Raw genomic sequence first — 26,473 nt, forward strand, 5'->3', positions numbered from 1 at the left:
TAGATTTTTAAAGTGAATTCATTTGTTTGTGTCAGACATCCAAAATTTAAATACGTTGCGATATATTTTAATATTATGAGAAAAATATAAAAACACATTTTTGCCAAGATTCCTTAACATTCTAATACGCTTGAAAAGTTACAATTGTCAAACATCCCCTCAGATTCTAATGTTTTGTATACCCATCACCATGTGTTTTTTATACCCTACACCACCATAGTGAGGAGGGTATAATGCGTTTGTGCAGATGTTTGTAACGCCCAAAAACATTAGTCTAACACCTAAAGTATACCGATCGACTTAGAATCACTTAGTCGATTAAACGATGTCCGTCCGTCCGTCCGTCCGTCTGGCTGGCTGGTTGTCTGTCCATGTAAACCTTGTGCGCAAAGTACAGGTCGGAATTTTGAAGACATTTCGATCAAATTTGGTACATGTTATTTTTTTGGACCAAGAACCAAGCCTATTGAAACTGGCTGAAATCGGTCCATTATTTCACCTAGCCCCATACAAATGTCCTCCCGAAATTTGACTTTATCGGTCATTAATGTTTAATTTACATATGTATCTCAACAAATTCCGCTCCAAATAAGTTTTATATATACAAAATTCATGTCAACAAATTTTGTTGCGATCGGTCCATAATTAGTCATAGCTCCCATATAGACCCGCTTCCGAAAATCACTTTAACGTTCATAAATCTCTTAAAAATTTTGGTACACACACAAAATTTAACATAAATAACTTTCATATAGACATAAATCACACGACCTAATTTCATGGTGATCGGTCCACAATTGGTCATAGCTTCCATATAAGGCCTACTTCTAAAAACAACTCACGAATATTAATTTTTGATGTTTTTGAAAAGAAAAATTGTTTGCTCATTTACTTAGTGTAGGGTATTATATGGACCATACTTTCTTACTTGTTTAATGTTTTTTTTAAACAAACATAAACTGCGAAGCGTTTTGTTTGTCTGTAGATACACTCAGAGTCTCTGGTGGGAATCGAACCGCCAACTCTCAGATTGATAGTCCAGCACACCATTGTATAGTCTACGTACTACACAATAAGGGCGGCCCTTATTTTGCACTTTTTGGATTCTCGATGCTCTCAAAGTCTAATATTTTTCTCCGTCATATAAAAACCAAATGCTGAAGGTTGCATATTTTATTTGAAGTTTCGTTTTTGTGGAACTTCTAAGGAGTAAATAAAGGCTTTTTATATACATAAGTATTTGATATTGTTGAAAACATTATGACTTGAGGATTGATATTTTAGAAAAATTAAATAATTTTATAAAATTTTAAGACTTCATTTACCTTAAAAACTAAAAAAAAATTTCATATGGTGATTTTACACGAATAAAAATATAAAATTTTAATTAATGTAAAATTTTAAAAATTAAATATATCATAACAAAATTTGGAACCAATATAGACCAATATAGTCCTTAAATCAATGGCATTAGAATTTTAGAAATTTTTAATTATCAAATAGCGAAATTCCTAAAACGGGGAAAATGTGTTAAAAAAATTTAGTTTTTTTTAGAAAAGTGCCTACTGTGACGTTTTTTACCGTGTGATAGTAAAAATACTTAGTAGGTATTTAAGAAACATATGGGGTTATACAAATATGGAGCATTTTTTCGCGGATCGGTAGAATTTTTTACTCAAATCGAATTTTTTTTTTTAAATTGCCCAAGTTTGGATGGGACTGGAATGTGATACGTTCGCTTAAGTGAGCCACAGTTTTCTTTATACGCTTTTTCATTAAGTTATCTTTCCGGATCATATAAAAATTCTATATAGTCCCGAAGAAAATTTTTTTCTTCAAAAGAAAAAATATATGGGTTTTTTTTGGGAAAAAACTTAAAAAAATACGGCCCTGTTTCAACTTTGGATGTGTATAACTTTTTATAGGGAAGAGATAACTGATAGCAAGTAAGAATTTTATCGGCAATATAGCTGATATTTTAAAAATAAATTTCGACCATCAGTAGGCCCGCCATATCTAAAAAACCATAAAAAGATCAAGCAAAATAAAAAAAATAAATCAATAAACCTGAATATCTATATAAGCGTAGATCTTCTCAAGGTCTATTTATATTCAAAATTTCAGCTCATTTGGTTCATAAATGGATTTTTGGAGATTTTTTTTTAAAAAAAAGACCCGAGATGACCAATTTTAAGGGACTACGTACTTGCCCCCCCCCCATTAGCGCTAGTAAGCTGAACAAACGTAAATCAACTCGAAAATACCTCAGCTCAAACCATGTGAAATTTCGTAACAATATCTCCAATAGTTCCCATGATATCGAATTATTTCCAAAAAATGTTTTTAAACCAGTTATTACACAGTATTTCTAAATTTTTCCGGAAATCATCCCATTAAATATGTTATGGTTATCGGATATGTCCTGGGATACCTTTCTTGTGTTCATTAATATTTTTTTTACAAGAGCCATAGGCCGAAGTTCTGGACAGTTGGATGGATTTGCCTCCCGTGGTACAAAATTGACATTATTGTTTGTATACCAATCAAGGGCCTTTTTTCCATAGTGGCATGATGCCAAGTCGTGCCGTTTTAAAAAAGTTAAAAGCCGTTTCTTTAGACACTCCGTAATATATATTTCTGTGTTGATCGTGTCACAAATGTTTGGCTTCTTTTGCCACAACTGCAAATGCCTTTTTATACCCTTCCTACACTAAGTAAAAGGGCAAAAATATTTTTCTTTTAAAATTTCAATAATTTAAATTTTTGAGTGATTTTCGGAAGTGGGCCTTATATGGGGGCTATCACCAATTATGGACCGATCACCATAAAATTAGATCGTATGATTTATGTCTATATTAAAGTTAACTATGTTGAATTTTGTGTGTATACCAACATTTTTAAGCGATTTATGCACGTTAAAGTGATTTTCGGAAGCGGGTCTATATGGGAGCTATGACTAATTATGGACCGATCGTAACAAAATTTGGTGACATGAATTTTGTGTATATAAAACTTATTTGGAGCGGAATTTGTGGAGATACATATATAAATTAAACATTTATGACCGATAAAGTCCAATTTCGGGAGGACATTTGTATGGGGGCTAGATGAAATAATGAACCGATTTCAGCCAGTTTCAATAGGCTTGGTCCTTGAGCCGAAAAAATAATATGTACCAAATTTCATCGAAATATCTTCAAAATTGCGACCTGTACTCTGCGCACAAGGTTTACATGGACAGCCAGCCAGCCAGCCAGCCGACCAGACGGACGGACATCGTTTAATCGACTCAGAAAGTGATTCTATACTTTAAGGTGGGTGTTAGACTAATATTTTTGGGCGTTACAAACATCTGCATTATACCCTCCCCACTATGGTGGTGTAGGGTATTTAGGTATCAACTAAATCGGTCCACAAATGGCTGAGATATGAGGAAAAAACCAGGACAACCTCGATTTTTGACAATATCTGGATTACTAAGTAATTAATATAGACAATATGGATATCTAATGATAGATATTTCAAAGACCTTTGCAACGACGTATAAAGGACCATAGTAAAATGTTAAAATAACAATTCGAAAATTTTTTTTTCCAAAAAATAAAAAAAAACTTTGGAAAAAAAATAAATTTTTTTTTACCTAAAAATATTTAAAATTTCTATTTTGAAGTATAATATGGTGAGATTCGGCATAGCCGAATATAGCACACTTACTTGTTTTGTCCGGTATTGTTCTTGAGCCACATCAAAATCTTGACCCGTAGGTTCTAAAAAGTCTGCTCCTTCTTTTGCTTCTTAGTTCTTTATCAATTTAAGATCAAGAACTTTCTAAACTTTATACGACTTCAACACAGTATTAGCTTTGGCTCTGCGTACAAAAGAATCAGAGCATTTAACTTTACGAGCTGCTTTTCTGTTAGAAGTGTTCGGTGCTTTTCGAAAGTGTTGCCTTACCAATATCTGTTAGACCTTTTTTCTTCCTGATCCAGATTTTCTTGCAATGTTCTAGTCTTCCTTATACTGTTTAATGGCTTTTGAAACAGTGTGACAATGAACCTTCATATCTTTTGCGATTTTTTTGAAAAGTTTTAATTAAGTTTTCACGTTTTTGCTGTCCGAAAATTAATGATTTAGACAAGATAATATTTGACATATTTTTAAAATTTAAAAAAAAAACAATTTGTTGGACCAAGGATAAGTTTTGGCTCAAATAGTGTGTATACGTTTTTTCAGAATCACTCTTTATTATGGGGACCGGTCCAACCTAGTGTAATAAAATATTGACATCCTGTCATTTTTCTACTTTCAACAATATTAATTTACAACTGTATAAAGTATATGTAGATATTCTGGATCCTTATATATAGCAAAGTCGATTTAGAGATGCCCATTTGTTTGTGTTCTTGTCGAAATAGATTTTGCAAAGCCCCAAACTAACTTACAGGCCTACAAGTAGTCAATATATCATATAAGGTCATCGGGTGCTTCTGATAGTACCATCAGAAGTACCCAATAAACCTACCATCTCTGACATGCAATGCTAAATAATTGTGTAATGATACAATAATAATTGTAAATTAAAATTGTATGCATGCAGGCGCATGCAAAATATTTTCTTTTCATTAATAAAAGTGTTTTAAAAGGATTTTTTATGCAGACATTTATTTATTTCCTGCCTTCAGTTTCAGGGCATTTCCATAAAATAACCAAAAGTAAAAAAACAGTGAATATAAAACCACCAAAATATGGTAACTGGCTTGTCCCATAAAGATTTTTCATATTCCATATAAATACATCTGTATGTTTTGTTTTGTAGACCACATTTTCCGTGGGTTTTTTTTCGTTACCGTACCCAGCAGTTCAAGCTGACTGTCTCGAACTAGTGATCTTTCTTGCCTATAATATATGTAGGTAAACAACTAGTTATATAACTAGAAGTGCATGTCAATTGACCCTTTGGGTTAAAGTGAGCTGGTCCAAAGTAGTACACGGTTACATAGAGTCAGTTGCCTTACTAGCTACCCAACTGGTTACATGTACAGATGGTAATTGACGTCAAATAGTCAGTGCTTGTAAACAAACCTTCCTCTGACAACTCTCCAATAGATCGCTTCTGATGGGTGAAATAACTACTTTCTAAAGTCCAGTATAATACAAATGTTTAAAGTGACTACACTTTAGATTACTTAGAAACACTAAAGTGACACTAAAGTGACAGCTGAATTCAAGCTAGGTTACATGGGATGTCAGTATACTTAAGCAAAAAGAAATTGAACTGTATGGAAATTACATCAACAAAATTTGTATAATAGCATTTTGTACAAACTACTCACAAAAAAGTGGAGTACAAAATAAATATTTAAAGTGACCACACTCTAGATTACTTAAAGACATTTAAGTGACAATTGACTACATTTTAGATTACCAGGGATGCATAAAATAAGCAATTAACTTCACTCTGCAGTACAAATGACTCAAAATATATAAATTGGAATCAGCCAAGTGGTCAGAAATTAGTGACAATTACTGTCTATATGGCATACATTGACTACCTGTTTAACTGCTGGGTATTTATTGCAGTATATTCAAGTGTATTGAATTACAACTACGGCTACAATTTGTTATTGAAATTAATGGTATTTCATGAAATAATATTCGTTAGCAGATATTTTGCTTTTTTATTTTTTTGAAAATTTGTAAAACAAAATATTTAAAATACACAAAAGAGAAAGGAATATATAAATCAAATAAATATGCATATTGTATTCAATAGCGGATGGTTATGGTTAAAGTGTTGCAAAGTAGTTTGGATATGTATAATTCAAATCATTTCTGAATTAAGTTTAGGATATTTAATTAATTTTATAGTTGCCTGTAATTTATGATGTAAAGTGAGGCCCATAATAAGGTACACAATCAAACAAAGCTTATTGATTCAGAAATACGGACTGAAAACTAATTAAAAACTGACTGATTTTCATTACCTTAAACTCGTTTAATTCTGTATTTTGCCATTTACTAAAGCGCCCAGCGCGGGAATCGTAATTCACGCTATTTACAGATTTTCAAATCGTATACTTAACATCATGATGCATCATTATTAGAAAAGTTGAATTTTAAACTATTTTCACTTCGACTGGATTTATGTTGAAAATACATATAAAGAGTGAGTCAAAAAAAAAATAAACTTATACACAATTATTTTTAAGTATAATTTGGTGAATGGTATATAAGATTCGGCACAGCCAAATATAGCTCTCTTACTTGTTTTTATACCCTTCACCTTCGTGAGAAGGGTATATATAAGTTTGTCATTCCGTTTGTAATTTCTACATTTTTCATTTCCGAACATATAAAGTATATATTAGGGTATTCGAATTAATCGATTTTTCTCTTGTTCGAATAAAACGAATAATTCGAATAAGAGATTTTAACTTGTTCGAATAATTCGATCACACGTTTAAAATTAATCGAATTATTCGAATAATTTTAATTTTTTTAAATAAGTAAAAAAATGAAGTTTTGTTGTCGGTTTTTTAATATTTTATTGTTAAAGAAAAACAAAAAAAATAACGTTAAAGTTAACAATTCAAGTATTGATAATGTTAAAAAACATTCGAAAACAAAGTCCATCATTAAATTGTCACCAGAAATATTCTGACCAGATTAACTCCCGAACAATCTACAAAACAATTGTCTAGCAAACCCATTAGTTTCCGTTTTGGAGCCATGCTTTAAAAAATTTGAGCTAGTTGGACATGATCCTGAATTCAAATACAATATAAACGCATTAAGAACTTTTTTATGTCGTTCATTAATTCGGGTTTTAAATTGAGTAACTAATTCTTTAGTAAATTAATTATTCACTATTTCTAAATTATTTATAACAAATTGTATTATACTTCAAGCTCTATCAACGTTGCCGAATCTTTGCTTAATAAAGTGGTCTTGGGGAATTACACAATAAATGGAATCGGTCCAAAGTTTGATATCATTGTCAGTGAACGTGGCTAATTTGAATTCAGGCAGTTCATGATTGACGCATTTACAAATACGCAAAAAGTTTATTACCATGTTAGACAAAGATATTCAACGATGTTCAAAATGATGTATAAGACGAACTGTTTTCTTGCAACAAAACGTTAGTTGCAATACTTGTGTTTATCAACACTTACGTACGCGGTTAATAACATCACTTATATACATATATTTTAAGATCATGGTCTTCATCTACTTCAATATAATCATTATAAATGTCATCCTCAATATTACTTTCGATGACCGTTTCAAAATCACATACTCCATCACATTCAACTTTAATCTAAGTTAAAATTTTAATTATTAATTCTTCTAATATTTCGCCAGCTAAATAACAAATATTTTATTTCCGTACCTTTTATTTTCATTTGTTCAAGTTCTAAGTTAAAAATTTTGAAAGATTTATTTTTAGAATTGTAACTTCTTGCAGTAATATTTATATATTTATAGAAGGAGCTATCGGAACACTCATCTACAGTAATCGAAAGTCCCTTTGTCTTTAGTTATTTGTCGAATTTCAGAAACAATACAAATTTTGTGAGTCAATAATGACTTATTTAAATTTGGAATTATGAAACATTTTTAGCAATTTAATAAATTTAAATATATATGAACATTTATTCGTTTTATTCGATTATTCTACATAAAATTGTTCGAATTATTCATTATTCGAAAATGGCCATTTTTAATTTGTTCAAATAATTATTCGTAAGAAATTATTCGATTAATCGAACGATCATTAGTCGAATGAATACCCTAATATATATACTCTGGATCTGAATAGATAGCGGTGTCGATTAAGCCATGTCTGTCTGTTTGTTGAAATCAATTTTCTGAAGACCTCAGATATCTTCGGGATCCAAATCTTCAATAATTCTGTCTGACATGCTTTCGAGAAGTTGTTATTTAAAATATGCAAAATCGGTCCACAAATGGCTGAGATATGAGGAAAAAAAATCAGGACAACCTCGATTTTTTACCAATATAGACAAATGGATATCTAATGATAGATATTTCAAAGGTCTTTGCAATGACTTATATAAAACCATAGTAAGTTGGAACTACAATGGGTCAAAATTGGAAAAATATTTTTTAACCCGATTTTTTTTTTAACCAAAAGTTTTTTTTCGCTAAATATTAAAAAAAAATTTAAAAAAAAAATTAAAAAAAAAAAATTTAAAAAAACAATTTGAAAATTTTTTTCCAAATAATTAAAAAACTGCAAAAAAAAATAAATTTTGTTTACCTATTTAATATTTAAAATTTTTAATTTGAAGTATAATTTGGTGAAGGGTATATAAGATACGGCACAGCCGAATATAGCTCTCTTACTTGTTTTAAATCACGTTAGCTTTTAACAATATGTCAGATATTACCATTTCTAAATCATTCATTTACAACTGTTATTTTGGTCAAAATGGTCACCGAAAAAAAGTACAAAATAATTAAATGTTTTCAAAAAAATCCAATACGGACTATCAAAAAAATAGCAAAAGCTGAAGTTTCATCGTGTTTCAAAAGACATTAAACAGTATAAAGGTAGGGTCACACATAACAAATATTTGACGAAAAAGACGTAACCACTAAATAAAATACATTTTAATTCTTTTATTTATTTCAAAAACTTATTTTACTTGTGTCAAAAGTAGCCAATCATTTGTGACATCAGGCACGATCAACACAGAAATATATATTACGGAGTAGACACAAAAACGGCTTTTACCTTTCATAAAACTGCACAGACTGCCTTCATATTTCTTGCCCAATTTGGCAGCATGTAAAAGAAAATTTAAAGAACACAGGAAAGGTATCACCGAACATATCCGAGTTTAAGCGTAAGTGGACCACCTCGTCCAAAAATATCGAAAGCAACTATAAAATATTTAATGGGAGGGTTTCCGGGAAAAGTCGATAAATTTATAAATACCGAGTAATATGCCAATATTTTAATGTTTAATGAATTTGTACAATATTTGGTCAAATATATAAATATATTTTGAGAATTTTTATATTGAACGATTTAAGTTTTATTTAACTTAATACAAGTAGGTATAAGTTTTTATTGACACACTCCACAGTGGGTCAGAATTGAAATTTTTTGGAAATAAATCTGGCATTTCTAAATGGCTGGTCCGATCAGAATAAAATTTGACGTGAGCATAGCCAAGGAGTATTCGAGTTTAAGTTTTTAAAATGGGCCCAACATAGTAGGGTACCTTCGATTATTAAACACGTGCCATATTTTTGTTTCCCATCCGATTTCAAAGACTTTTATATTTTTGGAAAGCGCACGGCTAGGTCCATGCTTGCTTATACTATTTATCTCTTATAATTCCCGAGTTATAGGCATTTCAATATTTAAAAATATAGGGCGTACTTGTGGACCGAATGGAGCCAAATGTTTTATGTTAGTTAGACAACTAAATTGCCAATAATATACAAGAGATTTCATAGCAATATCAAAAATAAATGATTTCGAATTTAAAAATTAAAAAAATAGTAGATTTTTGCTGTTTTTTGGTCGAAAAGGATGTTTTTTTATTAAAAAAAAACATTCTTTAAGAACATATAACAATTTTATGTTTTTCTGTAAGGTATCTTTACGGAGAACATTTTGGTATAAATAATATGTTCTATTTTTCGAATATGTCGGCCTTACGCCTTTAGGAAATTGACCTATTTTTTATTAAAATTTCAACATTGGGCAACATGTTCTAAAATCCCAAAGCTGGGATCAGAAAACGGAAAGCAGTTTTGGAAACCTTGATGTGTTCCCTAGTTATCCCCAAAGTATTTTCCCAGCCTCGAAGGAAATTTGGACCCTATGGGCAAAATTGTAAAAATACCATTTTTGGGATTTATGCTCCAATTTTTAGGAATTGCGGATTTCCCTTTGACCTTTTTAAAAAAGTTTTTATACACTTTGTTATTTAGAATAACAAATTTAAAAAACGTTGAGAATTTCATTGAGTTTTGTTAATAAATAAAGATTTTATTACAAATTACATATTTATTGAGTTTCTAAAACTAAAATTTGTATCAAAATTTTAATATGATTCACAGTTTTTGTTTAGATAAGTTAATTTTTAGTCTTACAAAAAAAATTCAAGTCAAAATCTCAATTATTTTCAAAAAGATGCCACTTTTAAAACTCAGTCCTCCAAAAAAAATTTCACTTTTCATATGGATAAATTTATAAATACCGATATTTGAATGTTTAATGAATTTGAACAATATTATAGAGAAGAAATATACATGTACAATTATAATAATTTAGTGAATTTAGTATAAACTGCAAATATGAACTATTTAATCATAATATTTTTGAGCTAATGTGTAGTTATCCGTAAATATTTTTAAAACTATTTTTCGACTCACTTTTTCTTCGACATCCTGAAACAAGCAGTTAGTAAAACCATGGAGTAGGTATTGAAAAATTCGTTACTATTGAATTACGAATAACACACCCTAAAAGTTATATATTTACTGTAATACGATTTCTCTATTTTAAAAAATGAATCCAAGATCTAGTGAAAAGAAAACTATTTTCCTTTTAAAAAGGAATTTTATTTTTACCAAGGTTTACTATATATAGTACGATTATTATATATATGTAAATACATAAGTTAGATTTGAAAATTTTATAAAAACAGACTCTGTTTAATTATAATTTTTTATTATTTCTTTAAATTTTTAAATCACATTTTTATTTAATGTTAGTAAATTGTTAGTAATTTTAATTAAATAAACCATTCATACCACTGTATCGATTATTTATAAAAGTAGAAAAAAAAAATATTGTTAAATAAGAAAATTCCATTTGCAATACTTACCATTATAATAGTTGGTGGAATAACCAGCTTTTCCGGCAACACGTCCAGCTGGCATTTTTGTGGTTGTTGTGGTTTTTATTTAATATATGTATGATTTTTATTTTTTATTTGAATATAAACTACTCGTTGAATATTGAATCAAGTTCGCAGAAACTTTATCCTTTACAAGGAATTATTTTGTATAACAGCACAAAATAATATAGTAAAAAATAATGAGAATCATTAGCAAAAAAAAAAACTTCTTTCTGAACGTTTTTTTTTGTTCGTTCGTTTTGTTTAATTTGGTCCTTCCGTTTTGTATTTAAAGTTTTTCGTTCGTTTTTTTTCAAATCACAAGAGAAGCAGCAAATCCATTTCACCTTTTGTTTAGGATGCTGTATGTAGTAAAATGTAATTTAAATTAAATTATACTAGATTGTATGTTGTTATTTTAATCTTTTAAATATTTAACTAAAGAGTTTCTTTTGTTAATTTTACTATTTTAGTTTTAATGTAAGTTTTAAATATTCTTTAACATTTATTATTTATTCGTTGTTTTGTTGTTAATGTTGCTATTGTTGTAGTTATTGTTGCTATTGTTGTGCATGAAGATGATGATTGTTTAGAGTTGTTGTTTATGTTAAACATGGCCGCCATATTGGCGTCTTGATTCCATTAGTTATCATCGATTAAAAACTATTCATGGCTCTTATTCGTTTCCCTTTTGAAGATATGAATTTATTATTTACATCTGCTTTGCTTGTCTGCTAAAATCCTAAAAAATAAACAAAATATCAATAGAAACCATTAGTACTTGTAATTTTATTATTATATGACCATCAGCCGATATAAATTTCATTAGATAAAATCATAGACATTAAATAGAGAAAAGAATTTATAAAATTTCCAAATTTCTTATTTTTTATTGTGACGATAAACTGACAGTTCTCATACAAAAAAATGTTAATTGGAGGTTTATAGTTACGAAAAACGATAACCAGATATTGAGAAAATGGGGGTAAGTCTGTTGGGAATGACGTTAGTGTAGTAGAATTAGGTTAAAATTTGATTTTGTTTGGTATGAACTAGAGTGTCCAAAAAACCGGAAAATTTGAAAACCCGATTTCCGGTTTAACCGAAAAAGTGTGTTTTAAAAAAACCGGTTAAACGGTTTCGGTTTTTGTCTTAAAAAACCGTTTAACCAGTTTAAATTACATTTGTATTTAATATGAAAACGGTCTCCTTAAATTTATTTTTATTTGTGGACTCAAATAGCAAATGAGTTAAGAATTCTGTACTAAATCTTCGGAAATTTTGCATTTTTGAATTCTTAAGGCTCTATCTTTATGCAATTATTTTATATTTTTTACGAAATATTGTCAATATAGCCTATTAAGCAATTTCAATTTTCTGAAGACCCCAGATATCTTCGGAATCCAAATCTTCAATAATGCTTTCGAGAAGTTTCCTATTCAAAATCAGTAAAATCGATTCACAAATGGCTGAGATATGAGGAAAAAACCAGGACAACATCGAATGTTGACCTATATGTATCTGGATTACTAAGTCATTAATATAGACAATATGGATATCTAATGATACATATTTCAAAGACCTATGCAACGACGTACATATATAAGACCATAGTAAGTTTTTTTTGGAAAAAGAATTTAAGACACAAACAAGTAAATATATTTTTTTTAATATGAAAAAAAAAATTCGGTTAAAAAAATATTTTTTCCGATTTTGACCCATTGTAGGTCCAACTTACTATGGTCTTATATACGTCGTTGTACAGGTCTTTGAAATATCTATCATTAGATATCCATATTGTCTATAATAATGATTTAGTAATCCAGATATGGGTCAAAAATAGGTCAAAAATCGAGGTTGTCCTGGTTTTTTCCTTATATCTCAGCCATTTGTGGACCGATTTTCTCCGGAAGAATTTCGGAAATATTGATGTATCATTCGTGTATGTAAGTTATTTGGGGGCTTCAGAAAGTTGATTTTAACACACAGACGGACATGGCTATATCGACTCCGCTATCTATAACGATTCAGAATATATATACTTTGTGGGGTCGCAAATGAAAAATGTAGAAATTACAAACGGAATGACAAACTAATATATACCCTTGCCACTCATGGTGAAGGGTATAAAAAAATTTGTTGATGATAAAAAAAAATCGTGTTAAAAAATATTTTTCCCGATTTTGACATTGTAGGTCCAAATTACTATAGCCTTATATACATCGTTGCAATGGACTTTAAAATATCTATCATTAGATATCCATATTGTCTATATTAATGACTAGTCAAAATCGGAAAAAATATTTTTTAACCCGAATTTTTTTCTTTCACTAAAAAAAAAGAATTTTAAAAAACCAAAAAAAAAAAATTTTTAAATTAAAAAAAAAATTTAAATTTAAAAATAACAATTCGAAATTTTTTTCTTTCAAAAAATGAAAAAACTTTGGAAAAAAAATAAATTTTTTTTACCTAAAAATATTTAAAATTTGTATTTTGAAGTATAATTTGCTAAAGGGTACATATATAAGATTCGGCACAGTCGAATATAACTCTCCTACTTGATTTTTTAAAATTGTTTTTTTTTAATTTTAAATTTTTTTTTTTTAATTTTTTTTTTTTTGGAAAAATAATGATTGAGATCTTCATATAGACATACTACCACTTTTGCATGCCACAAAAATTAAAATAAAGTGTGAAAAAAACGTTATAAATTTACTTATCCTAACTTTTTGTATACAAATTTAAACTGCCATACAAATTGTACATTTGCACATTAGCCTATCATTATTTATATTTTAATTTTATTTTAAATAACTTTCAAAATTATCCTATCAAAGAATTACATATTTTAAACTAATCTTCTTTACCTAAAACACTTAAATTTATTTAAAAATCAAACAACTAGCACCACTTAATCTAATGATCCCCACAATACCCACTAACACAATCTGGCAATACCATTTTGTTTACTTTTCCAATTAGATGTGGCGCCAGTTTGTCAACTTGGCAGCATTCTATTAGCGAATGTCATTGTCAGCTGTTCGCACCGGTCTTTCGTTGCTTTGTGTCTGAGTGGCAAAACAAAATTCTTAAAAACATAGTGAAAGAAAAAGTGCTTTGAGGAAAACATAAACAAATCCATTTCTATAGAGTAGAAAACCAAAAAAGGCAAAATATTTCACCAAACAAAAAAAATTTAAATGTATTTAAAAAAAACAACGAAAGTTATGATGTGCGATTTTAAAAATCCATGTTGCTGTAAGTTTTGCGAATTTATTAATAAAATCAATTTAAAAAAAAATAATTTAATTAAAATGAAAGTAACAAAAAGGGTAATAAAACATGTGCTTGTGCAGTGGTGTGAATCCTTTTTTAATAGTTAACTATTTTAATTTCTAAATTACAAGTTTCTTATTGTTTGTGGAAATTTAATTAATTAGCGTTATTTTAATTGTTTATCAAAGTATGTACTTTCATTTTATTTAACAAACAAACTACGTAAACAAAATGATAAAGAACAAATAAAAATTATTAAAACTAAAAATTTACAGGCGACATCTGCTTTAGATAACAGCAACACAAAACAACGGATTTTTTTATACGGTTGTTTTTGGCACACTTTTTTTTATAAGAAAAAAATTAAGCGCAAATAGTAACTGTAAAATAAATAACAACAACAAATGTGTGTTATTTATTATTTGTTTTCTTATTTTGTTGCTTAATTTTTAGGAATAAATGAGTCAGAGTCTGTTGTAGGGAAAACCAACAACAAACTAATTATTTACAGTTTTATTTGTTGAGAGGATTAATGTAGGTAGAATCGAATAACAACAACAATGTCTCCAATAAAACAGTAAGATTTGGAGAAGAATGCAGCAGAGCAAAATGGATAACTATTTTTGAAATCTCGTTTTGGATTGTTTTTTTGTTGTTTATAAATAACATTTGTTTATTTATTGTTGTTTTGCATATACCAGGGACGCGAACAATATTTTAAATATTTTTTATTTAATAAAATTGATTATGAATAATTTTTTTAAATTTATAAAACTTTTAATAAGAAAAAAATGTTTGCTCCAAATGTAATTGGTCCAATAGAGCTACAAACATTTACACGTATTTTATTTTAAATTTAGTACCAAAAAATCTTTTTGATTTAATGATACATATTAAATTATTAATTGTCTAATCTACCCATACCTAAATCTGCAACCGCATTTAATTAAATATTAAATTTTGTTTATTTCTATTTTACCAATTAGATTTTGAAACATTTTCTAGTACCTATTTACTCAATGTTTTATCATTTAGTACTTTTAGTTTAGGTATTCTGTCAGCAATAAAGTACATTTGTACCTATTTGTTCATCACTGTTTTGTACTGACTTTGTTTTTGTTTCAAACTAGCAAGAATATATCAGCATCAACAATAACAACAAAGTAAATAACTGGAAACCCGCCACCAATCGTCACTTTTAAATTGAAATTAAGTGACATTTGTTGGCGGGTTTCTTTTAATACACATGTTTCTCAGAAGGGGGAGAAATATAAAATTATATTTTTTGCAATCAGTTTATAATATAAAATTAATGAGTAATATGTGTATTATGATTTTCTATAAATAGTACAAACAAATGTTTATTATTTTTTTTTTTAGAAATTAATTATTTAAAAGGAAATGCTTTGTTTGTAAACAAGTGTTGATGAAAAATTTATTATTTTATGATAAAAACAAGACTTTAAAAGTAGTTATGAGTATTTTGCAAGGTTGATAACGGTTTTCAAAGAATTAAAAGATAACGGTTACGGTATTTTATCATACATTTTTTTTTAAATTTTACCTTACAGTGGTTGAAAACATATTCAAAATAATGTCTATGGTTAATTTAGATTTCTGAAAAAGAAGTTTTGGAAAGTTTGGAAAATAATATTCGAAATTAATTTCAGTAGTTTTTAACACAATCATATTTTATTGTCATTTAATACTACATACATAGAGAATAGACATAGAACGGAAACTCTCCTGTCAAAGACCTAACTCTACCATCAGAAACCTAAGTGGACAGAATGTACTAGTAGAAATGTAATTTTTGAGTAATGATTTTGTTTGAGTTTTTTTTTTGTAGTTTCCGCTCTATGTACAATTTTTTTGGGTAAATTAATAGAAACAAAATAATATAATTCATTGGTTAGATAAGAAAATAATTTGTAAGTATGAAGTTTCTATTTTCATTTAATTTTGAAACCTTTAGTTATAAATTATCTTAAAAATGTGTATATTAAATACTAGGGTATTCAATTAATCGGGTTTCTGGTTTAATCGGTTAATCGAGCAAATAATTAATCGAGGTTTAGATTTATTCGGTTAATAATCGGTTAAAATAAAATTCGATTAAACGAATAATTTCTATTTTAATTTTCAATTGAAAATACAACAACGAATTTTGTGTCCAAAAAAATAAAAAACAGCAAATAAGGTATTTGAGATCATTTTTGTAAACATATCGCCTATTTGCTGCAACAAAGTCATAACTCAAAATCCGTGTTTTTGAACTAATATACAAAATATGCGCCGTTCTATAATCTTTCATATAGTTTTATCAGTTTCAATAAAATGAATTATTTTTTGTGTGAGAGTGTTTTTTTGTTGTAAACATCAAAATTAAAATACATGTTTTCTCGTATATTTGATAAGTAAAAATTTGGGTTAAATACAGATTAGAAAGATGTTAACATCTACTATTTATATTTCTGAAATCGCATGAAAATTGTCACTTATTCACTGACTCATCAGTGAGTGAGTGAATTAATTTTTCTAATTTTTATACCCTTCACCTTCGTGAGAAGGGTATATATAAATTTGTCATTCCGTTTGTAATTTCTACATTTTTCATTCCGACCCTATAAAGTATATATATTCTGGATCCTTATAGATAGCGGAGTCGATTAAGCCATGTCCGTCTGTCTGTCTGTCCGTCTGTCTGTTGAAATCAATTTTCTGAAGGCCCCAGATATCTCCGGGATCCAAATCTTCAACAATTCTGTCAGACATACTTTCGAGAATTTTGCTATTTAAAATCAGCAAAATCCGTCCATAAATAACGGAGATATGAGCAAAAATCCGAGACAACCTCTGAAAATTTCATCAAAAAACACAATGTATTGCATGCTTTGACAAAAAAGCAACAAAACGTATGTTTGGATGTGCATGCTTTGCGTATTTTGTTTTTCTTTTGTGTTTTGTTTCGTTTGGCGTTGTTGTTGTTTTTATACAACTAAACGTTTGTTTGGTTGTGTGTTGGTTTTTTTTGACAAAAAAGCAACAAAACGTATGTTTGGATGTGCATGCTTTGCGTATTTTGTTTTTCTTTTGTGTTTTGTTTCGTTTGGCGTTGTTGTTGTTTTTTGTGTTCTTGATAAATTTAGGATGCTGTACGCTGAAAGAGTGCAATGTACATTAGGGTGGCCCTTAATAAACGAAAGTTGGATTTTGGCCATTCTCACCCCCCAGTTTGGTGAACATTAGTAAAAAAATCATCCTGAAAAAATTTTAGGTAAATCGGTTGGGGTTAAGACGTGCCGCAAGCCCTCTGAAGTTTTGAGATGCATTTACAAGGGGAAAAAATTCATTTTTTTCAGTTTTTGTAAAAATTTTGCCATTAAAAAATTACTTTTGTAATTCAATTTAAAAGAATCGAAATGTGTACGTAATTGTCGTTCTAATGAGACATAAAAAACAGAAATCGGAAACAAAATTAACATATTTTGAGAAATATTAAAATAAAAGCTCATTTTTACTTAAAATATGTCCATATTTACTTGTATATGAGTTTTTGTCTTCGTAGGATACCGTTAACCTATTCTTAGGTATGAACAAAAAAATTTAATTTTTTTAACGGCAGTTTCAAAACTCCATTTTCAAATTTTTAAAAATTTTGTTAAACAAATTTCAGAATTTTTTGATCATCTCATTGGGATTTATTAAGAGTATAATAGGGAATTAAATCGTGAAAAAATTATGAAAATATCTCTTATAGTTTTTCCGTACCTGCGAGTTTATGTTATATTTTTGTTAAATTTCATCAAAATCGGCCCAAAAATATACAACATTTCGATCATTTCGAAATCTTTCCAAGAGAAATTCCAAATATTGAAAAATTTTACCTTTGACCTTCACGATTTAAGGGTTAACGTCTTCCGATTTTAGTAGAAGTTTCAGAGTATATTTTGAATTATCTGGACTATAATATTCTGAATAGGTTTTACTTAAAATTCATAAGAGTAAGGAAATAGATCTCGAAAATTTCAAAATTTAAATCGCAGGTACGGAAAAACTATAAGAGATATTTTCATAATTTTTTCACGATTTAATTCCCTATTATACTCTTAATAAATCCCAATGAGATGATCAAAAAATTCTGAAATTTGTTTAACAAAATTTTTAAAAATTTGAAAATGGAGTTTTGAAACTGCCGTTAAAAAAATTAAATTTTTTTGTTCATACCTAAGAATAGGTTAACGGTATCCTACGAAGACAAAAACTCATATACAAGTAAATATGGACATATTTTAAGTAAAAATGAGCTTTTATTTTAATATTTCTCAAATAACTTTAACATTTAATAACTTTAACATTTTTTGACCGATTTCTGTTTTTTATGTCTCATTAGAACGACAATTACGTACACATTTCGATTCTTTTAAATTAAATTACAAAAGTAATTTTTTAATGGCAAAATTTTTACAAAAACTGAAAAAAATGCATTTTTTCCCCTTGTAAATGCATATCAAAACTTCAGAGGGCTGCGGCAAGTCTTAACCCCAACCGATTTACCTAAAATTTTTTCAGGATGATTTTTTTGCTAATGTTCACCAAACTGGAGGGTGAGAATGGCCAAAATCCAACTTTCGTTTATTAAGGGCCACCCTAATGTACATACATACATATATACTAATTATAAAAAATAATAATGCATCCACAACAAAGGTGAAGGGTATATAAGATTCGGCATAGCCGAATATAGCACTCTTACTTGTTAGATTTATAATTTTCTTTTTAAATAAAATTTCAGTGTTATTAAAAAATTTCGGCTGTGCCGAATCTTATCCTTCTCCAAATTATACTTCAGAATTAAAATTTTAAATATTTTTAGGTAAACAAAATTATTTTTTTTTTAATTTTTTGGAAATTTTTTTTTTCGAATTGTTTTTTTAAATTTAAAAAAAAAAATTTAATTTTTTTCTTGTTTTTTTCAATTTTTTTTAATATTTAGGGAAAAAAGAACTTTTGGTGACAAAAAATTCGGATTAAAAAATATTTATTTCGATATTACTATGGTCTTACATATACATATGTACGTCGTTGTAAAGGTCTTTGAAATATCTATCGTTATATCCATATTGTCTATATTAATGACTTAGTAATCCAGATATAGGTCAAAAATTTAGGTTGTCCTGGTTTTTTCCTTATATCTCAGCCATTTGTGGATCGATTTAAAATAGCAACCGATCCGGATCAGTTCCGGAGATGTTGATGTATGAATCGTGTATGTAAGTTATTTGGGGGCTTCGAAAAATTGATTTCAACAGACAGACGGACATGTCTTAATCGACTCCGCTATCTATAAGGATCCAGAATATATATACTTTATAGGTCCGAACAATTATATTGTGGAAATTACAAACGGAATGACAAACTTTATATACCCTTCTCAGGAAGGTGAAGGGTATAAAAAAGTTCATATTTTAACTAATTTTGCTACGAAATACCTACTTTTATTTAAATATTTTTGCTTATAGGTATTTTATTTCATATTCGAAAATTCGAATATAATTTCCAAAATTGATTTTAATATTTAAAAATTATTAAACTTATTTGGTGTTATTCTGCAATTTTAATAACTCTGTTTTTATTTTTTTGTGAGAATTCGAATGAATACAAATACAGGCTCAATGGAATATTTTTGAAATTGTTTTTTAATTGCCCTTTGTGTTATTTATATCTACCATGTCAACACAGATTTTATATCTTCTCAAAATCCTTAAAACAAAACTACATCCCCTTCAATTTAATATCTAAATAGAGACATAAATAAACTTAACAGCATCAATAATTATGTTGTTTACCACAGAATATGACGACAAATTTATTTGATTTATAATAATGGCAGTTGCTACGTTGCCAAAATATTCGTAAAGTTTACAAAATATTACCAAACAAAATAATTCATTGACAATGACACACAATCGCACATATTAAGACAACGTGTACGAATAAAGTATCATGTTACTAAATATTCAACATGAATTTCATTTTGTATTCATTTAAGAATATTAAGAGCCCATTAACTAAACATTTTTTTAAAATAAGGCTCGAAAAAAACAGATAAAGTAAATGAGGAATAAAATCATTCTCATCATCGACATCATCATTATTACAAACATCAGAGTAGCATTTGAAAATATTTTTTTTTAAATTTATCAATCTCGTTTTAAAACGTTTATTTCAGCATATTCATCACAAGACAATTTTATTTATTGGCCATAAAAGAATAGGATATTATAGAAATGTTGAAAGTAGAAAATGCTGTGTAAGGTGGTGGCAAATAAACTATTTATACAACCAATTCCCGATTGATGTAATAAAAAGTTGCAAATATGTGGCTCAACTTAGTATATTTATCAATTACTTAAGGATTTGAAATCACTGTTAATATGAGGGAGAATGGAGAAACAATTTCTAAGTTGTTTAAAGACATGATTTTGAAAGTAAATTACAAGTACTAATTACTTTGTTGTTCTTACACTCAATCTGCTGTCAATAAAGATTTTCTTATACCCTACACTACCATAATGGGGAGGGAGATGTTTGTAATGCCCAATAATATTAGTTTAATACCCACCTTAAAGTGGTCAGAATCACTTTTTGTGTCGATTTAACGATGTCCTTCCGTCCGTCTGGATGTCTATTTCTATTAAAGTTATTGAAATATTAAAACAAAATTTTGTTTGCTCATATACTCAGTGTAGGGTAATATATATGGTCGGACTTGACCTGCTATACTTTCCTACTTGTTTAAACTGCTTAAATGCCAAATATTTTGTTTTTAAAATAAAACAAAGCCAGAATACTTTAAATCAAACCAAACCGTTTGAGCGTATATTTTCTCGTAAATCTTTACTGCTGTTTAAATTTAATGACTCTATCAACTGCGAGTAAAAAGGACATGAACAGTAACAAAAGTATGTCACGTAAAAAATTGCTGATGGCTGTGTATATGATCTGATTTTTTAGTGCACTTTAAAAATGCTCATAAAAGAAGGTAATTGTGGTACATAAAAAATGGCAATAATAAAGAATAATTTTAACCGAGAAAAAGGACATCAGCAAAAATGATGACTTTCGTTTTAATCATAGCCGTAAAGGGGTCAATAAATGTTTAAGGTCAACGGAAAACGTTCAATTTTTAATGAAGATGAATAAGAAGAGAAATATTGAAGTTTTGTTGGTAATTTTCTTTATAGTTATATGCTTTATAAAACATTTTTAAATTTTCTGTAATAAAAAAAGACTATCTAAATTCTCATTTTTGTCAAAGGATAGTATGTAGAGAACTAGACATAGAACGGAAATTAGAAAAAAATATAACGAAAAAATTACCCAAAGTAATCACACTTATGAGTGTTTTAGTTTTATTTTATAATACATTCTCACCACTTAGGTTTTTGACAACTGAGTTAGGTCTTTGACAGGAGAGTTTCCTATCTAGCATACATCTCTTAAACATTTTAAAATTCAAATATAATTTAACCATATAGAAATAAATCACACGGCCTAATTTCATGCCTATCGGTCCATAATTATTTATAGCTCCCATATAATGCCTACATCCGAAAATCACTCACGAAACAATGTTTTGCTCATATAAGTTTTCCCAAATTTTATACATCATTTATATGTAAATTACATGCTTTTGGATTATTATACCCATCACATTCGTGAGAAGGGTATATATAAGTTTGTCATTCCGTTTGTAATTTCCACAATATAATTTTCCGACCCTATAAAGTATATATATTCTGGATCCTTATAGATAGCGGAGTCGATTAAGCCATGTCCGTCCGTCTGTCTGTTGAAATCAACTTTCCGAAGCCCCCAAATAACTTACACGATTCATACATCAATATCTCCGGAATTCTTCCGGCTCGGTTGCTATTTAAAATCGAGAAAATTGGTCCACAAATAGCTGAGATATAAAGAAAAAACCAGGAGAACCTCGATTTCTTACATATATCTGGATTACTAAGTCTTAATATAGACAATATGGATATATCGAGCCCTTAGCGCCAAATTATCGTAAGCGACATTTTCTAAATTTTTTTTTATTGCAAAAATTCAAATTTTATGTACCGACTGATGTTTTAGATGTTAATAACTTAAAAATTATAGGGGGTAAAATTTTATTGTAAGTCAATGTTTACATTTTACAGTAAACGAATTTTATCGTAAGCGACACATAGTGGTATAGAAAAAAAAGAGGGAAATAAATCTGTAACTTCTAAATGGTTAGATTGGTTTGAATGAAATTTCACATGCGCAAAGAAGTGTTTAAGTTCTGAACGTGGACCTCATGGGCCCACCAAGGGTCCTCAAAGTAGGACACCTCGGGTATATTACATTTTTAAAATGATCCTATTTCTTCGTTTGTGTTCCGATTTCAAAAAAATTACGCACATAAAATCTTTTCATCGAGTGCTCTTATAGCTTAAAGGGGAGTCAGACGGCTTGTATTTTGAAATACAACACTGTCTGAAAGCAAAATAAAAAAAAAACAAAACAAAAAAGAGTAAAGAAAAATCATAACAAAATAAATTTTATTGCATTAAATATATTTATTGTGATTTAAAATGGTTTTAAATAAATATATTGTTAAAAACAACAAACATATAAACTAATAGCGGTTATGTCACATGCAATTACATATGTACAGTGGTGGCCACCAATTTAAGATAAATTTAAGATAAAAGTGCGATAGAGCCAAAATAAAAGGACCTCTAAGGGTATGAAATTTATTATTAATGTTTCTAGTTTCTGAAAAATGTTTGGAAAAATCGGTAAAACATATATGGACAAAGATATGTGGAAATACGTTGACCCACCTCAGCGAACATCCGCTGTTAATAACATGATATGACCGAAACTAATGGAACTAAAAATACGAAATTTGGTCAGAATATTTTATAATAATAAAATTATAATGATATAAATGTGAGAAAATATGTTTATTTAAAAAAAATTTTTTTTGGTCAAGTTGTAGAAAAATTGTATGTGTTCATGGTGAATATGTATGAATTGACACAGTCGAATAAAACACACTTGTGTGTTAAAACAGTCCTCATGCATACATATTTGTGGAAATATTTGAAAAAATAATTGACAATTACATGGAATTTTGCAAATAATTTTTGTCTTAAATTCCTGGCCACCACTGTATGTTTGAACGTGGAAATTATGAATCGTATGTATAACGAGAATTTTGACATACACATGGAATTCCACATGTCCCAATACACAAGCAATACATTCCGTCTGACCCCCCTATTAGGAGATAGCATTTGAAAATTAAATTGTAAACATTTTTATCCAACCTACTCCAGTTTTTGGATAACAGCGTATCCAAATATTTTCCGATTTTCTCCAGTTTTACGTATGTGTCAAATAAGAAAAGAACTGTTTAAAAATAATGACTGAGTCAAAAGTTATAAGCATTTGAATTTAAAAAATTTTTAAAAGCCGATTTTTCGCTAATTTTTTGGCGAAAAAGAACTTTTTTTCTTTTTCTAAGGGGATGTATAAGGAATTTATACTTTCTGAAAGCTAAGTTTTCATAAAATATTTTAAATGAAAAAAAATTAAAAATTTTTCTTACCGAGGGGACCAGGTCCATTCAAAAACACCTATTTTTTTAGTAAAATTAAACCTTAGGGCAAAAATTCTCAAATCGCATATTCGATATCAAAATATAATAACCGATTTTAGATGACCCAATATACTTTTAATTATTTTGTAAAGGATTCCGATAACTCGACCCTGGTATGGATATTATAGCCAAAAAACTAAAAATATCCATTTTTGGGATTTTTCAACTCTTTTTTTGGGAATTGCGGGATTGCTGATAATACATTTCAAAATTCGTTTTTATTTTTAAATTTTAAATAGAAAATTTTACATAACTGTGAAATTTCATTAAAAACTAATTTTTTCGCTAAATATTAAAAAAAAATTTATAAAAAAATATTTTTTTTAAATTAAAAAAAATTTTAAAAAATCGAAAATTTTTTTTTCCAAAAACTAAAAAAACAACTTTGGAAAAAAAAAATTTTGTTTACCTAAATATATTTAAAATTTTTATTTTGAAAAACTGAAAAAACAACTTTGGAAAAAAATAAATTTTGTTTACATAAAAATATTTAAAATTTTTATTTTGAAGTATAATTTGGTGAAGGGTATATAAGATTCGGCACAGCTCTCTTATTTGTTTTTTAATTAAAAATATTTAAAAAACTATGCATTAGTACTGTATTGTTTTACTTTCTTTACAATGAAAATCACGATAAAAACTTAATCACCATTACATTTTAATTCTCATAAATGATATTTAAAGTTCGCACAAACGTTTGCAGTCCATGAGAAAATTGCACAAACCATTATAAAATAAATGTGTAAAACAAGCAACAAAGTAAGACAAGTTGTTGTTGGTGTTGTTGTTATAGCTGTTGGCCCCAGAACACAACAATTTATAATAATTTACATGGACACCATCAGCAGTAATAAACAGAAAATGGAAGATTGAAAGAATACAAAATATACATAAAAATAAAAATAAGTGAAAGCTCCATTGTGGACACTTTGTCATTTCATTTAATTTATGGCACTTTCGTACGACCATCAAGTGCTAAAACTGGGGAAAATTGTAAATTTTGTCCTTTTTTTTGCAATTTATATGCATGAATAAAAATTATAATTCAGTTGGAAGGGAATATTCTATGGCCATAAGGCCGTAAACTGCAATTACATCGAATTGTAGGCAAAACTTGTACAATAAAGTATGTATGTATATTGTTTTAATACAACATTCTTTAAAAAGGATGATTTTTGTGTTTTTAAATTACAAATGTATGGCCAAATAGAAAATACAAAATTTCATTATTCGATACGAGGATGTGTTGTAAGACTATTTGGACATTGCTTACCATTATGGTAATTTTCTTTTGGTAGCAAAAGAAAATTTTTATAGTTATGTATTTTGAAAGGACTTTTCGGATTATCCTCGCTCCACATTTCATTGAACTATGCATGAATGGATATTAGTATATGTCTTAAACAATGACCATGGATATTTATTGTATTTTACTGACCTTACGCATACCCAAATATGACACTCATCTGAATACACACTTTCACAAACCTTCCTGTTTAAAATGAGGGATATAGAAGCAAAGGCTGCTTTGTCCAATTTTTTTAGTTTTTGTAATAAATGAAAAAAACCTGTAGCTCTAAAGATTCTACTTATTATATTGAATGTTTTGTAATTCAGTATTTTAGAATTAAATGAAGATATGAAATTATACTGTAAAGTAGGACAAAAACCGGGCAACATTTGTTCCTAGTCGTCATACAAGGTCCTCCTCAGAAAATAACTTGAACATAATTGTCTTATAATAACCAGGGAAACCAGAAATATGCTCTAAACAAAAACGTTTTAAGCGCTTTAAATGCAGTAAAAACTTTAAAATATGCTCTTTGTTTGGCATCAATCCAAGTTTTCCAAAATTGTTATAAAAATAAAACAAACAAATTTCAAGTTTAAATTAGAGACGAAGATCTCTTTTTATTGTTAATAAATATTACCTCGTAGAAGGAATATATTGCGTTTTTAGTAAAATGCACGTAGTGCTTATGTCGAAGACAATTTGACAAGTGTTTTTTAATGCTAAAATAACAAGCATAATTTGGTGGCAAACAATATTTAAGGACCCGTTAACGGTTTACTCGCTAGAATCTAGTGAAATACTTCCAGCAAAGTTGCATAAAAAAGGAAGCAACAATAAATTCTAACGTTGTTAAAAATAGTATACGTTTAATGTAGTTATTACCAAAAGGATGCAACCTAAACATTGCCGGCCACCTTGCAACACTAATGTATGTTGTAATGTTAATAGCATAGGTATGGTTTTTAGACAGATCCATAAACTGAATGGTTTTTAGACAGATCCATCAACTGAATGGTTTTTAGACAGATCCATCAACTGACCCTTGCGGGCAATGGTTTTTAGACAGATCCATCAACTGACCCTTGCGGGCAATGGTTTTATAAAGAATATAGTAAAATAATACATACTAGGGTAAATCGTAAATATATTTCAATGAGCTTTTTTAATGATAATGTAAATATACAATTCGAATGTTAGTTAAAATATTGAATTCATTTGTGTTTAATTCATAGATGTAGATCCATAGTAATAAAAGGAGGAATAATCAAATGACAGCATTAGGTCTTTTAGGAAATCCCGAGTTTGTGAAATAGCATT

The 26,473-nt window shown here is 28.4% G+C and overlaps 2 protein-coding genes across 3 annotated transcripts in view; one reads left to right on the top strand and one right to left on the bottom strand.

Moving 5' to 3' along the window:
- Positions 1-11,098, bottom strand: part of LOC135958045 (uncharacterized) — a 32,201-nt gene extending 21,103 nt beyond the window's left edge. The window contains exon 1 of one of the 2 annotated variants that reach the window (XR_010576443.1): positions 10,872-10,981. Coding sequence is in view for 1 of the 2 variants with exons in the window: in XM_065508909.1 (XP_065364981.1) it covers positions 10,872-10,926 (55 nt within the window). In the remaining variant the exon portion in view is untranslated. Of the gene's footprint in view, positions 1-10,871 lie in introns of both variants that reach the window. The other variant, XM_065508909.1, reaches the window with a different exon arrangement.
- A 2,897-nt stretch (positions 11,099-13,995) lies between these two features.
- The window catches only part of ENGase (Endo-beta-N-acetylglucosaminidase), a 50,448-nt gene continuing 37,970 nt past the window's right edge, over positions 13,996-26,473 (top strand). Inside the window, exon 1 of the mRNA XM_065509176.1 lies at positions 13,996-14,141. Within this exon, the coding sequence (XP_065365248.1) occupies positions 14,084-14,141 (58 nt within the window). The 5' untranslated portion in view covers positions 13,996-14,083. The remainder of the gene's footprint in view (positions 14,142-26,473) is intronic.

Source organism: Calliphora vicina, chromosome 4 (genome assembly GCF_958450345.1).
Source record: "Calliphora vicina chromosome 4, idCalVici1.1, whole genome shotgun sequence".
In the NCBI taxonomy this organism is placed as follows: Eukaryota; Metazoa; Arthropoda; class Insecta; order Diptera; family Calliphoridae; genus Calliphora; species Calliphora vicina.